This window comes from Lacerta agilis, chromosome 7 (genome assembly GCF_009819535.1).
Source record: "Lacerta agilis isolate rLacAgi1 chromosome 7, rLacAgi1.pri, whole genome shotgun sequence".
NCBI classification, from domain to species: Eukaryota; Metazoa; Chordata; class Lepidosauria; order Squamata; family Lacertidae; genus Lacerta; species Lacerta agilis.
The window spans coordinates 23,980,058-23,995,917 of record NC_046318.1 but is presented as its reverse complement, the minus strand read 5'-3'; the positions used below and the strand labels follow the sequence as shown (position 1 = coordinate 23,995,917).

The 15,860-nt window shown below is 45.2% G+C and overlaps 1 protein-coding gene across 1 annotated transcript in view; it reads left to right on the top strand.

Moving 5' to 3' along the window:
- Positions 1-15,860, top strand: part of F13A1 (coagulation factor XIII A chain) — an 80,336-nt gene that overhangs the window by 9,923 nt on the left and 54,553 nt on the right. Inside the window, exon 3 of the mRNA XM_033154513.1 lies at positions 10,034-10,222. Within this exon, the coding sequence (XP_033010404.1) occupies positions 10,034-10,222 (189 nt within the window). The remainder of the gene's footprint in view (positions 1-10,033; positions 10,223-15,860) is intronic.

The window sequence follows — 15,860 nt, the reverse complement described above, 5'->3', positions numbered from 1 at the left end:
ATTTTTCAAAGTTTACTTGTAGGCCTGAAACCGTTGCAAATGTGTTGAGTTCTCTGATCAGGGAGGGTGCTGTGTTTGAGGGATCTGGTGTTGTGACCATTAGGTCATCTGCAAAGAGTCCTAGTTTATAGGTTCTGCCTTTTATTTCCACCCCTTTGATGTCTGTGGCTGTTCGGATTCGGATTGCTAGGGGTTCCAGCGCCAGGATAAATAGGAAGGGAGATAGTGGGCACCCTTGTTTTGTGCCTCTTTGGATTGTTATGGTATTTGAGTCCATATTATTAATTCTGCATTTTGCTGAGGCTTGGGAGTATATTTGGTTGATGGTTTGTAGGAAGTAGGGGCCAAATTTCATGCTAGTTAGTACTGCTGATAGGTATTTCCATTCTAGGCAATCAAAAGCTTTGAGGATGTCTAGGGACATAATTGTTAATGGGAGTTTAGTTGCCTTGCTGTGTTCAATTAGGTTCAGTAGTTTCCTGATGGGGTCTGTAATATTGCGACCAGGGACGAAGCCAGTTTGGTCTGGGGCTATTAGCTTGGATAAGAATTTTTTCAATCGGTTGGCCAAGATTGATGTGAATATTTTGTAGTCTTGGTTTATTAATGAAATTGGGCGGTATGATTCTACCTTGAGGCTGTCCTTCATTGGTTTTGGGATGGAGACTATTTTGGAGAGGGTCCAGGTTTTGGGGATGGGCCCTCCTTTCATGATGTCATTAAAGAGGCGTGTCATGTAGGGCATCAGGGGTTCTTTGAATTTCTTATAGAATTCTGCTGTGAAGCCATCTGGGCCTGGAGCTTTGTGTGGTTTTAGGTTTTTGAGGATTGTGTCTATTTCCTCTGGGGTGATGGGACTGTCCATATATTCTTGTTCCTCATTAGTTAGAGTAGGTATGTTCGTTTCTGCTAGGAATTCTTTGATTTTGTTCTCCGGTGGGTTACGGGAGGTGTATAGATCAGAGTAGAATTTCGCAAATTCTGCAATTATTTCTTTGGGGGAAAATGTCGTGTTGCCACCTTTTTTGGTGATGCAGTGTATTCTTGTTTTAAGTGTTTTTTTCCTACATCTATTTGCTAATAGTCTGGAGTTTTTCCCTCCGTATTCATAAAAGCGCTGTTTTAAGTATAGAATGTTGATCATTGTTTTGTTGATTTCTAGGGAGTCTATTTCTCTTCTTTTTTGTTCTATGAGTTGAAGGAGTTTTTTAGATCCTGTTTGTTTGTATCGTGATGAAAGATTAGTGATGTCTTGTTCTAGGTTGTTAATTTTAGAGGTGGTTTGTTTTTTAAGGAGTGCTTTCTCTTTTATGCAAGCTCCTCTGGTAACTGCTTTCATTGCGTCCCACAGGAGGGGTGTTTTTATGTTGTCTACATCGTTTTCCTTGAAGTAGTTTTGGAGGGTTTTTGTGAGACTCTCTCTAATTTGTTTGTTTGTAGTTAGGGTGGGACTGAAGGACCATGATGGGGTGGTTTGTGTTTCTTCTCCTATTTTAATGGTGACTTCTACTGGGGCATGGTCAGTGATTTTGATATTGCCTATTTTCATTGATTCCACTAGAGGGATCAGACCCTGTGTGAGCAGGATGCTGTCCAATCTGGAGACTGTGCCATGGCGTCCAGATTGGAATGTATGGCTATTATCTCTTGGATTTTGCTCACTCCAGATGTCGTAAAGACCCCTGTTTTTTAACATTTTCAGTAATTTGTAAGAGTCCCTAATTGTTGGGGGTTTTTTTTTTAGGAAGGCTGTCCATGAGGTTGTGGGGTGGGTGTTTTTTAGGGATATGCCCTTCAAATTTAGATTGAGGTCGCCTCCTAGGATTGCTTCCCCTTCATAGAAGGAGAGAAACTTGTTTAGCGTTTTTTGGAGGAATTCTAATTGTTTTGAGTTTGGGGCATATATGGAGCCAATTGTCAATTTAGTTTTGCCATCTAATGTTCCTTTGATGAAGACGAATCTGCCTTTTTTGTCTTTTAGGACTGTTGTGGCGTTGAAGTTCAGGTCTCTGCTGAGTATTATTGCTACGCCACGGGCTTTTCCTGAACCGTTTGCCACCCACTGTTGATTAAAGCGGGGGTCGCTCAGGAGTTTGCTCCCTTTGGGTGGGTTGTGTATTTCTTGTAGGAAGGTGATGTGTGGTCTCATGGTATTTATGTATGAGGTGATGCGTTTTCTTTTGATGGGGTTTCCCAACCCCCTCACGTTTAATGTAATTGCTTTTAAGTTAGCCATCTTGCTTCTCTGTTGTGTATAGATTCCTTGCCAACCCTTCTGGGTTGTCCTGTGTCTCTCACTTTGTGTTGTTTAGTGAACCTATGGGGTTGCGCTGACCTATGGTGTGGTGGGGGGAGGGCTAGTGGGCTTAGAAGTAGGTTTGGGTTAAAGAGTGGGGGATAGGTTGGAGAGGGTTTCCTATATGTAGTCATATAGGTGTTCGTTTGGGATATTTTGGACTCTTTGGCGTTTAGCCGGTTGGTCCTGGGTCTCAGCTGGTGTGGAGGGCCATGTTCAGGGACAGGCCGTCCCCCTTGTCGTTTGCGATAAGGGGTGTCCAGTGAGACGGTGTGGAGCGTCTTTGTGACGCCAATGTTGTGTATAAGGTTCAGAAGCATTGCTACCATTGTTGGTAGCAACATTGTTGGTGTGTTAGGGTGTGTGGGTGTGTATTGGTACGCTCTGGTGCCACCATTGTGCTGATTAGGTATCAGATTTTAGTCTGGATTTGGCTTGTGTTGTGGGGGTTGAAGTTGTTGTTATTGTTTCCCCCCCCTATTGTAGGGTGGGGGATTGATGAAGGTGTGGGTTGTAAGTTGTTGGGTGGTGGGGTGTGTGGTTGGGGGTGTCTGGACTGGTGTTGGGGTGGGGATTTCTGTGGGGTGTGGTTTTGGGGGGTGTTGATGATGTTAGCAGCGTTTATGGCTTGGGAGGGAGGGGGGAGAGGGGGGAGAATCACCAGTCCTGCAGTGTGGGTTGTTTTCCGGTTACTTCATTCAGTCGTTGCTGTTGTTGTTGTAGGGTCATTCCGCTGTGAAGTGTTGGTTTGGTTGGTCTTGGTCCGGGTTCTTGTGCTGAGTCTTCGGTGGGATGATTCTGTGTATGTCGGCAGTTGTTTGTATTGATACTTATTGTTGTTCTTGTTCCTCTTCTCCTGCTTCTTTTTCTTCTTAACTGTTGTCCATTCGTTTTCTGTTGTTTCATCATCGTGATTGTGGCTGTTGCTTGGCGGGTCTTCCTGTTGCCATTCCAGTGGAAGATCAAGTCCGAGGTTTTCCATTAGTTGCTGAGCTTCATTCTTGTTGGTAGCCATGTATTGTGCTGTGTTGGTTGTTACAATGAGGCGGAAGGGGAAGCCCCATCGGTACTCGATCCCTTCTTGTTGGAGACGTTGGGTGCATGGGCGTAGGTTTTTTCTCCGGTTTAGGGTATCCTGGGATAGGTCCTGAAAGACAAATATGCGGTTGTCTTTGTATCGGAGGTTGGTTGATTTTCTGAGGTTGTTCCATATCTCTTCTTTCTTTTTGTAGCGTGCAAAGCGCACGATGATGTCCCTTGGGGGGGCGTTGGGTTTCGGCCTAGCTCTTAGGGCTCTGTGTGCCCTCTCCAGATCGTCTGTCTCAAGCTTCAGGCCTGGGATTGTATTTTTCAGCCAGCTTACAATTAGTTCTGCTGGACTTTTCTCATCTGTATTCTCAGGGAAATTGCGAAATCTGATGTTGCAGCGTCTGTTTCGGTCTTCGAGGTCTGCTTGCTTGATTTTCATTTCTGTGTTTTCTCTTTCCAGTTCGTTTATTCTCTTTTCCATTTGTGCGTACTTCTCCTGGTATTGTGTTATTGTTCTTTCTTGCATTTGGTTCTTGTTTTCTAGGGTTTTCACTTTAGAGGTTAGATCGTTGATTAGTCCCTTTAGGGGAGCCATTGCGGCTTCCATTTTTTCCGCTAATTTTTCTGCTAATTCTTCTGCTAGTCTCGCTTCCATTTCCCTTAGATCTTGTTTCGTTATTAGGTTGTTGTCATCTCGGGGGGGTGTTGTTGTGGTCTCAGCATTGTTTGCTGTCTCTCTGGTTGGTGCCATCTTAGTCTCCCTGGTGATTTTGCCTTGAGGTCTGCTTCGTGTCCTCTTGGAGTACGGCGTGTTGCAGTTAGGAGTTGTGGTGTTGGTGGTTTCTGGGTGTTGCTGGGTTGTTGAGCTGATCGGGCGTTGTTGATTGGTGGCTTTGGCAGAGCGTTCAGGTTAGGCGGCCATTTGTGTTGCTTCTTGGCTGTGTCTTCAGAAATTCTCTAGGGTTTCTGTATTCACCTCAGTGGTGGCGTCGTTTCGGGGAGCAGGTAAATAGACAAATGGGTAGGCCAACAGATGAGGGGTTCGCAGGAGGGTGGGGGAGTTCAGTGGTTAGGGTTTTTTTGGGGGGGTTGTGACTACTATAGAGTAAGGGTTTTATCTTAGGGGGATTGGGGGGGGACGAGACTCTGCTCTTAAAGACAGGCTGAAATGCAGTCTGGAGGGGGGGGAATTTGATTTAAGGAGAGTGGAGAAGAAGAGGGGAGAGGGAAGGAAAAGGAGGCGGGAGCACCAGGGTGGGGTTGGGAAGTAGAGGATGGGATGGGAGGTGTGGGTAAGGAGGGGGTGAAGTTTGAATGAAGAAGGAGGGGGGAAGGGGGGGTTAGAGGTATAGGGAGGTGGGGGTGGCTTTTTATTTATTTATTTGTTTGTTTATTTATTTATTTTTCCCCTCCCCTTTATTTAAAGAGGAAGAGGGGAATAAGGGAAGGGGAAGGAGAAAGAGTAGGGGTTGAGTAAGCAAGCAAACAAATAGACAAACAGTAAGAACAAAGATGAATTCAGGGAGGGGGAGGGGAGGGGAAAGAGAAAAGAGAAAAAAAAATGTTTAGGAGGAGAGGGTGAGAAGGGACACTAAAGAAAAGGATGCGGGGGGGGGGCTGAAGGGGCAGATGAGTAAACAGTGAGAGCAAAATTGAATTGGGGGGAGGAGGAGGGAAATAAGATATAATAGTGATAATACAAAACAACAAGAAAAGACAAAAAGTAGTGGTTTAAAAAAGCAAACAAAAGTTAGGATGAGAACAGGAGCAGGAGGGGGGGGGGAATAGAAAATCCCTTTCTCCTTTCCCTCTCCTCTCCCCTCTATATATTTAAAAAAGAAAAAGAAAAAAAAGGGGGGGCTTCTTTTTCTTCTTCCCCTCTTCCCCTCTCTCTCCCCTTCTCCTCTTCAGGGGTATTCTAAAAAAGTGGGGTGGGGGGGGGAGATAAAGATAAAGCTGAAATAGGAAAAATTTCTACCACAGAGAAAAGGGGGAGAAAAAAAAAACCCCCAACAGCAAAAGAATGTAAAAATAAGAGGGGGAGAGAGAGGAAACCTCCTCAAATATATGTATTAAGAAGAAGAAAAAACGAAATCAAAACCCGATGTCTTCCTGGGCGCGACGGCGACGGTGGCGGTGGGGGGCTGGCACTTCTCCCCTCCCAGGGGTCCCTCTTCTTTCCCCTGTTTTGGGGGCGATGGGGATAGGGAGCGTCCTCTCCCTTCTACCTCTCTCCTGGGGGGGGGGCTGCTGTAGCGGCGGTGGAAGTGTAGCCCAATGCAACAGAAGTGCCGGTGGGATTGGGGCGTCCCTCTTCGGCCTCCGGAGCACCAGCGCTCCGCGAGGCAGGTCCTCTCGAGCCGCTAGGCCTCGGGGCCTAGGGCTCCTTTTCCCCGGTGCACGGGCGATGGGGACAGGTAGGGACCTCTCCCCCTACCTCTCTCCTGAGGGGGAAGGGCGGCGGCAGCGGCAGCGGCAGCGGGGCGTTCTTCGGCCCCCGGAGCATCGGCGCTCCGCGGGGCAGGCTGATCTGGGCCACTAGGCCTCGGGGCCTGGAGCGCGACGGCGGTCGCAGCAGCCGCGGGAGCGTGGCGTCCCTGCCTGGCCTCCGGGGCGTCGGCGCCCCGCGGGTGGGCTGCTTTGGGCCGCTCCCGGTTTGCTGGTCCCCGGGGCTGCGCTCGCAACAGCGGCGGCAGCGGCAGCGCGGCGTCCCCCGAGCAGCAAGCTCCTTCACCTCGGGGTGGCTGCGACGGTGGCGGCCGCGGGAGCCCGACGTCTCTTCTCGGCCCCTGGCGCACCTGGGCCGCTCCTAAGCCACTGGGCCTCGGGGCCCTGGGCCTTCTCCGTTTGTTGGCCGGGTATCCCCGGTCTCGCGGGTACGTGGGGGGGGTTCCGGTGGCTTCCTCCGGCAGCCCCCGGCGATCGCGTGGTGGCGGCGGCAGCGGCGGTGGTCCTATCGGCACGGAAACCGGTCAGGAGGCTCCGTTGGCGCTGGTCGCCCTCAAGAGCTCCGCGGATCCGTGCCGATCGCCATTTTGCCTTCGCCGGAAGCCTCGCGTTGATGTTAATGTTGATCAGGCTTCATGTCTCTCAGGAGCCTTTCTCCAGTTTTCTAACAGAAATCTCTTAACTGAAGATAACAATAACAAAAAGCAAACCTGCAGTGCTATACATGCCCTGAGTTGAAGACAGTGGTGATAGCTAGAAAAGACCCACAATCAAAGCAAGGAGCATTGAAAGAATAATGCAGTCAGGCTTCTAAAACCAAGTCAGTCTGTAAACAGAGGAAGTTTCGAAATTTGGTAATCTGAAAACTCTTTCATTAAGGAATCTCCCCCCCCCCCCCCAGTCACCATTTCACAGACCACAAAATCACCCTTAGTTTATGTGGCATCTCTCTTGCTTCCTGCCCAATCGTAAAGCAAAATGTAAAAAATACGTATTTTTTTGGGGGGGGGGGGGCTCAATCCTAACAGAAAGCAGCCTGGTCTCAACTGCCCTTTAATGAAACCTCATCCAAACACTTGTATTCCATGGGAATTTCAAATACTGCTTATATGGCTTTAGTTTCCTCCCCCCACCCCCACCCCCGAATCATGAGGTATAGAAACAGCTACTAGGTTTTGCCTCAAAAATCACAGGACAATCCTTTGGGCGAACATTTTTGAACTCCTTATCTAAATAAAAGTTGCTAAAAACAGATTGTTCAAGACTGAACTGGTTACATTATAGAAGGATGCTAATCCTAAATTAAAAGCCATCTCCTAGCATCCATCTTTCCCTGATGTTGGGAAAGATTGAGGGCACAAGGAGAAGGGGACGACATAGGGCGAGATGGTTGGACAGTGTTCTCGAAGCTACTAACATGAGTTTGGCCAAACTGCGGGAGGCAGTGGAAGACAGGAGTGGCTGGTGTGCTCTGGTCCATGGGGTCACGAAGAGTCAGGACACAACTAAACAACTAAACAGCAACAACAACAACAACAACAACAACAGCATCCATTAAGCAAAAGGGTCACTTTAACCAGCATTGTGTCTGGAGCCAATATCATAAAAACAGCAATGTGTTGTTGATTTCAACTTCATTCCAGTGCCATATTTGTTGTGAAATTAAAAACAGATATATCAAAAAAGCAGCCAATTCGCATCATGTGCTAAACTTGAAGCACCCTTAGAGTGGACTCCAAAAAGAAAAGCAACCCCTATTCTGCCACGCAACAGATATTGATGCAATATCCTTTTTGAGCAGGGATTTGGGAGGTAATGACAAATATGATAATACAATCTGTTGAGTCCTGTTTCTGAATGCTAATCACTGTAGAGCAGCTGGGGGGGGGGGTGAACACCTCCTTCCCCAGTACATAGAATCTCTACATTACACAGCCTGTAGGGAACTGAGCTTGTCTGGTGTTTCCAAGTCGTACTGGTAATCCCAGTGACATGCATTATCTGATGAAGCACAGCTCTGCCCAATACATAATGAATGGCAGGCAGCAGAGAACTGGTGAGAAAGCTCCAGCCCATAGGCAAAATCAGACCTGGTAGGGGCTTAAACAAAAAAAGCTGTGTGCCTAATAATTGAATAGCTCCTGCACCATGAGCTGGCATTCAATAGCACTTGCAAACGTCACAAGGACCTGGAAGACCTGAATTGGTTGTCAGAGGCCTGAATTCAAGCTGCCAATTTGCTTGTGCATAAGCCATGCCCCCCAGTACTCCTATTCTTCTCTGTCTGATCTTTGGAAATGAATGAGGGAACGTTTGAACCTATATAGCTCAGGACTGCTGCCTCTCATATAAACATGCACAACAATGAACTCCACTTTTTGAACTCCTTCTCAGGAGCCACATCCATGTTGGTGTAAGACGGGGCCTTTTTGGTTGTGGCACTCCATCCCTGGAGCATTTCCCCAGGCAAGTTTGCCTGAGGCCAATACTGAAGAACATAAGAAATGTCTTGTTGATTTGCTGAATTGGCCCTTCTAACTAATAGCCTTAGAGGAAATTCCAAGCAAAAATTTGCCGGAAAATGGGATATATATACGAAATGTGCCCAAATGTATAATAACAATTTTGCCTCCATGCCAGCTTTTGAGTGTTAAAGGAAGGATAAAGAGTTGGGAAACGATGGATGTATAATGTGTCAGAATGTATTGAAGAATACTTAAACGAAGCAGCATTGTTTGGTTTACATTCAAAATTAACAGAAGTTGATGCAAGGGGATTTGACAGGAAGTCTGATTTGTGCAATCAAATTGGTGTGGACAATATGAGTTAAGTATGTTATGTATATGTAGATAAGAGAGTGTAGGTATATGTAGGTATGTATATGTATGTGTCTACTGATGGAGTGCCTACTTATATATTTGGCTGTGGTGGTTTTCTTTTTCTTTTTTCTTTTTTTGGGGCTTTTTTTAGATATAAAAAATAAGATATAGATACGACAATGTGGGATGTTAAATTTTATTTTGTAATACTATACAATAACAGTTGTACTATGAAAAAAAAAAGAAATGTCTTGTTGGATCAGAAGAAGAAGAAGAAGAGTTTGGATTTGATATCCCGCTTTTCACTACCCGAAGGAGTCTCAAAGCGGCTAACATTCTCCTTTCCCTTCCTCCCCCACAACAAACACTCTGTGAGGTGAGTGGGGCTGAGAGACTTCAGAGAAGTGTGACTAGCCCAAGGTCACCCAGCAGCTGCATGTGGAGGAGTGCAGACACGAACCCGGTTCCCCAGATTACGAGTCTGCCACTCTTAACCACTACACCAAACTGGCTCTCAATCAGGCCAAATGTCTATCTATTCCAACGTTCTGTTTGCTCATCAGCTAACCAGATGCTTCCAGGAAGCCCATGAGTAGGGCATGAGAACACATGACCCCCAACAGCTGGTTTTCAGAGGGACACTACCTCTGATAACAGAGGTAATAGACAGCTGATAGCCATTGATATGATAGCCATATCTTATATGAAAAAGCCTTATCCTCCCTGTGCCTTTGAGGGACCACGTGAATATTTGCCCAGGCTCTTTAGATCATTTGCATGGTAACGCTGGATGCCTGTTGCTCAATGAGCTTAATCTTTATATTGGTGTTGTTGTTGTTGTTAGAATTTATTTACCATCCTTTACCTGGGGGTCTCAGGGCGGTTCACAGAATAAAATCAAGATAGAAAACCACAAATTACATAATAAAAATAAAAACAACAACCAAATAGCCCCCCCCCAAAAAAACACATTTTTAAAAGGGCATAGGATATAAATCAGATCAACCAAAGGCCTGGTTAAAAAGGAATGTTTTTGCCTGGTGCTTAAACGTGTACAATGAAGGCGCCAGGCGAACTTCCCTGAGGAGAGCATTCCACAGACAGGGAGCCACTGCAGAGAAGGCCCATTCTCATGTTGTCACCCTCCGGACTTCTCGAGGAGGAGGCATATAAAGGAGGGCCTCAGAAGATGATCTCAGTGTCCAGGTAGGTTCATATGGAAAGAGGCGGTCCTTGAGGTATTGCGGTCCTTGAGTTTGATTTAATTTATGGTTGATTGCCCTGCAAGTGGGGTTTATTTTTATTTTTACTTTAAAGAATTAAAGGGCAGGGTCTGAAATCTGAGAGATAAAATGGTAAAGGGAAAGGAATTCATTCTGGGAACCAAGTGACAAAAAGGAACTAAAAATGCCATGTGGGTCATCTCTTTGTGCACCTGCAGATGTTCTGGAAGTGCAGGGCGTCCATTTGTTCAACCGCGAAGATGACATTAATAAGAGAGAACACCACACGGAGCGATACTACAACCTTAAGCTGATTGTGCGCCGAGGGCAGCCCTTCCACATCCAACTCTCATTCAACCGTCCGTACAATCCAGAAAAAGACCAATTCTGGATTGAGTACATTATAGGTAAGTGTCAAATGGTGATGTTCACCACCACCCTTATCTTCACTGGATTATTATACTAGACGGGGGGGGGGCTGGATGAGATGGGAGTGGAGGAGGGCGTCCTTACAGATGGCAAAGACTGCTAGGTATGCAGAAGATATTGGCCTTTGCTTTGAAAGGCAAAAATAAAATAAAAGCAAAAACAAATTATTTCTCAGCGCTTCCAACTGGGGTGGGTGGGACTGGAAATGGCAGGCTATGCATCTATATTTGAAATGAGCCAGAGAACATTGAGCAATTTGCTTATTTATTAAATTTGTATACCGCCCTTCGTCCATAGATCTCAGGGTAGTTCGCAGCATAATAATACGAGATGAAAACACAAAATACATAAAGGTTTGTCCAGGCAGAAAGTGAGTGGAGTGAGTTCCAACACAAATGAACTGCAGCCTCCGTAAATCACTTGTTAATGCCTCACCTTTCCTAAACACCATGGGGAGGAAGGGAACAAAATGGCTTGGTTTTAGACATAGCCATAGTTTAGCATTACAAGAACGAACTCCCTACGTTTCATGTGAGGAGGATATCAGAAGCTTCCACTTTCTGTTTAGAGCTAACCACAGTTCCCTGTGCCATCTAGGAAGAGGAAAGTTCACATGAAGAACCCTTTCTATAGCCAGAGATGAGTCAGATTGGGATAATAAGGGAGATTAAAAGAAGGTCAGGGGATTCAGACTCGGAAATGACTTGTCTTGTGTGGGAGGAACAGAAAGAAAGTGCTGGATCATCTCTTGAATTTCACAATTAGTCGAGGGCCACAGCTAACCTTGGATGTTCCAAAAAGGCGTTTGCTGTTTCAGATCATCCTTCCGCCTGTCAAAGTATGGTCCCATCATAGGCAGGCAGCCGGCGACGGAGATGAGGGGATGATGCTTGGGCTAATCATATAATCATCGATTCTAGGGTCAGATTTCAAACCTTCCTGATCCTGTTATAAAATAGAAAAATCTTCTCTTTGGAAAGTGCCTCTCCACGGGGGAGTCCTGCTGACTAATTTAAAAAAAAGCAAATCACATTCCCTGGCCATCAAATCTCATTTTAATAAGGTGCCCTGAAAGAGGATGAGCTTGGACCTCTTCAGAAAATGCAAATGGACACTCATTGCAAGATATACTTGCCAGCTGGCATCTGTTTGCTCACAGGGAATGATGAATGGCCGAATCCTAGGTAATGCTTGCAGTAGATCTGGCACTGGGTTCAGGGGATTCAATTATGCATATGCAGCCAGTTCCTGGCTGGCTGGCATGTATTTGGATCAACTCTGGCTTCAACAAAGCGTCTCTCTCTCTCTCTCTCTCTCTCTCTCTCTCACCACAAAGGCACACAGCAAAGCTAAGTCACACAGAGCCTTTGGGGCATGTACAGAGTTCCTGCCAGACCAAGCATCTCAGTAACATGAGCACCTGGTAATCATTAGTATACTGATCTAAAGACTGAAGTTCCATTTAACTATCATGGATTATTGCCATTTTTAAAAATTCTATCCTCCATGAACCGTCACAATTTTTAAAGCCATCCAAGCTAGTGGCTGTTGCTACATCTTTTTGGTAAGGAGTTCTGTGAGTTTTTATTGTACAAAGAAATAGTTCTTTTCTTCTTTGGTCAGTTCAGAACATGTTGCATCGATTACTTGCTGATTACTCAGTGCTTGATTCTTAATGGAAGAACAGTCTGCTTATGAAAAACATTTGTGCCGTGTTAAAGTTGTTGTTGACTAATAAGTTAATTTTGTGTGCTGCAGTTGTATACCGTTATGTAGGGCAGTATTCAACCACACTTTACCTAGAGTAAATCCACTGAAATTAACGTTACATTTGCATTCTCTTCCTTCATCTGAATGCCTTGCGAACTGCTGAGTCCATGACATTTGTGGCAAATTTACTATTCAGTCTACATGACTTACTGATGCAAATCTTTCTCCACAGCCGTCACCCCTACTGTTATAAACTCTTTGAGAATTATTTTTGATTTGACATTTAATTTGTCTTCCTAGGAACTAGCTGTATTTTAGCATTTGTATTATTGTCTGCCCACCCCCCCTTTTCTGTTGCTGCACAGTAATCATATAGCCATTTATTAAATGTGCTAGTTAGGAAATAGCATGCATTTAGCTTTTTCATTTCTATATGGTGAAAAGGTGTGCCTTTTCAGGTTTTCCTTTCAGGTTCTTTTTCAGTTGGAGGGAAGGATAGTCCATGTATGTTTGGATGAAATTGTTTGCAATGTCAATTAAATAATACAGACGGAGTCCAGAGAGAAAAGAAACTCCGATAAGACTTTACTGAGGAAGACTGAATAAAAACAGTGTATAACTTGAGGAGAATGAAACAGAGATATTTCATCTTTCTTACTTGTACACATCAGGGAGACATTCAACTAAACATACAGAGGGAAACTCCCTCAGAAGTATCTAGCCAATCACATGCCACCTCATGAAAGATGATGCCATGGCCTAGGTGCTGAGCAACACCTCCATCCCGCCTCCTGGCTAGCTGACTTACTGATAACAGAAGTAACCCTTAAACTAGAAACTGAATGACCCCTTCTGTTGCACTTTCAACAAAAGGAGGTTGAATCTTGGGTAGTATTAGAGACTGATGTCTCCATCTGTCCCTGTGTTCACAATACATAACTAGGTTTTCACCATGAATTCCTTGGTGAACTACCCATCACATTCCTTTCTTCCCTGTTCCCTTTCAGGGCTCCTCTCCCTGCAATCTGCAGGACTCACAGCAGAGATGGGGAACCTATGGCCCTTGAGATGTAGTTGAACCACAACTCCCCTCATCCCTTACCATTGGCTGTGCTGGGTGAGGCTGAAGGGAGTGGAAGACCAACAACACCTGGAGGACCAGAAATCCCCCATCTCTGATCTGCAATTTAGCCTCATCCCTCAGACACTCAGGCTCCAGTGCATACCTTACCCTCCTACTCTTGGGCACAGAGCATACAGATGGCTGTCTGTTGAGTATATCCATAGTAGGTGATGTTGTGTCAGTTCCATATAGAAAATATGAGTCCTCCTAATAATGGCTTCTTCAAAAGGCAGCTAAAAGATCACACCTGCTAATGAGGCCTTCAACCTTCCCTTTTATTGCATCTTCCTGGGTCCGACATTAAATCTGTTGATAAATTTATATGCCACCTCCTTGCATTAATGATCTTTTTCTGTGCACTGCTGTAAATCTTAGGATCCATTTGACCTCTGCCAAACTGGCTTCGTAAAATCCATACATATTGGTCTAAACGCCCTAAACACTTTTGTTATAAGCCAATTGACTGATATACATAACAGCATCCATAAAAGAGCTCTTGGGTTAAAGTCACCATTTTCTTGGTTCCTGTATTCCTGTAAATCCATGAATTCTAGGACAAAGATAACTTTTTCTTTCTCTTCTTCGCTCTAGTACTCAGTCTTGTTGCTCTTGATAACTGTGCAGACAGAGCTATGAAGAAAAGGTGAGGACAGACCTATCTGGGCTGGCTGGAATAAGAATTCTCTACCACAGCGGTGGGCTGAAGGCAGGGATGTAAGAAGGCAGCATTTTCATTTCCTCTTTAATATTTGGCATAGAATCATAGAACTCTAGAGTTGGAAGGTACCCTAAGGATGCTCTCCCACATGGGGATTGAACCTGCAACCTTGGCGTTATCAGCAACACGTTCTAACTGACTGATCTATCCATGACTCTCATGAATCACTGTTCCAGTTCCACCCAGTATTTACTCATCTTGTTGACCAGTGTGGCAAAATAGCGTAACTTACGTAATTTACATTGTAATTATGATGTTCCACCCCATGCAAAAGGCCATCCGTTTCACTGCAAAGGAATTCCTATGCAAGTCGAGAGGAATGGCAATCCATTGCATATTGTTTGTGGACTGAAAGTGACAAAATCCAATAGGATTTTCTGAATCGATTTCTGCTCAGGACATGGGATGAATCAGAGAACACAGGCAATTTCCACTTCTGTTTCTGTTGGCAATTTCCAGCATCTCTAGCTGAAGGTAAATTAAGATCTACTGGGAGACCTCTGGGCCTTTTGTAGTCTATCAGCAAGGGCGTTTGATTCCCAGGCGTTGCAATAGCAAAACGACCTTCCCCACCTAAATGAGGCTTGTTGAAACGAAGAAAACTAACCAGGGTTGAGTAGACTTTTGAGCGAAAGGACTGTGAGCTCAGGTCAGTCCTGGTACCGAAAACAAATCCCTAGGTTTAGAATGTGCTCAGGGGCATCCCGCTCCTTAATTCTGACTTTGGGTGCTTCCAGGCGGTGACTATTTTTGGGTTGGGAGTCAGTCAAATAATGACAAGTTCAGATTGCACTCTTTTATAGTCAATTGGGAGGTTTTGCACAACAAATCCACTTCCCCCAACAGTTGGGACTTCCTGTGATATGGAAAGTGATGGGGAAATGCACGTGGGATAATTACACTTGCTGGATCAGGATGAGTATCAGAATTGCACACAGTGGTCACATATTTGTCGTTTCTAGCTTAGCAGCTGGCATGCAACTTTTTTCCTCTTTTTTTGAGTGAGAGTGTGTGGCTCACAAATTTTAGGAAACAATGATTCGACAGTAATAAATAACAGCTTCTTCAAAGGGTGGAGTCTTTTGCAGAGTATGAGAACAATGTGGTGCATGGTCAAGTCACGAAGACCGTTATTGAATTAATGAGTCTCTTCTTCTTCTTCTTCTTCTTCTTCTTCTTCTTCTTCTTCTTCTTTTCATTTAACAGAAACTTGGCATTTGATTAATTAGCCATGCAACAGACTTAGCTGCAAATGGCACAATGTGAAAAGCCCTTTTTTTTCTTTTAAAAAAATTGTCATAATGAATAAGATGTGTGCTGGCTGGGGCTGAAGGGACTTCTGGTTCAAAACATCTGGAGAGCACCACTGGCAGAGGAAGGGAGTGCGGTGGGGGCGGTTCACCCCGGGTGTCATCCTTGAGGGGGGGTGACATCGCCGTGCCACCCCCCTGGGACGCTCGCCCTGCCCCCGGGTGCATAGCATGTGCGCTGCTCTGGGTGCCGGAGCAACTAGCTCTGCCTCTGGAGAGCAAATACTAACAGCTGTTTGACACCATGGTTCAGAGCAATTGTGACAGCGATTTCTGTACACTTTGACAAAATAGAGAGAGCTGTGATTGTGCTAGGGGAGGAACAGTCTCTGGTCTTCAACCTATCACCTGTTGCCCCACAGCTGAGACTTACAGGTACAGCTGCTACAGGCATTGTGTATACTTTGGTTTACTTCTCTGGTTTTATTTGTGGAATTAACTGGGCCTTTTCTCTTAAGAGAAGGGTGGGAAACTGCAGGACCCCCCCAAAAAAGTGTTCCTGTTTTCCAGGGACAATCCCAGATTTACAGAAGCTGTCCTGGTTTCTGATTTGATCCCTGAATGTCCCGCTTTTTCCTTAGGATGTCCTAATTTTCTTCAGAGAAATGTTGAAGGGTATGGAGTTATGCGACCCCATAAGCCAAGGAGATAAGTAACTATACAACCTTTAGAAGACATCTGAAGGCAGCTCTGTACATGGAAGTTTTTTAATGTTTAATATTTCATTATGTTTTTATATATCTTGGAAGCTGCCC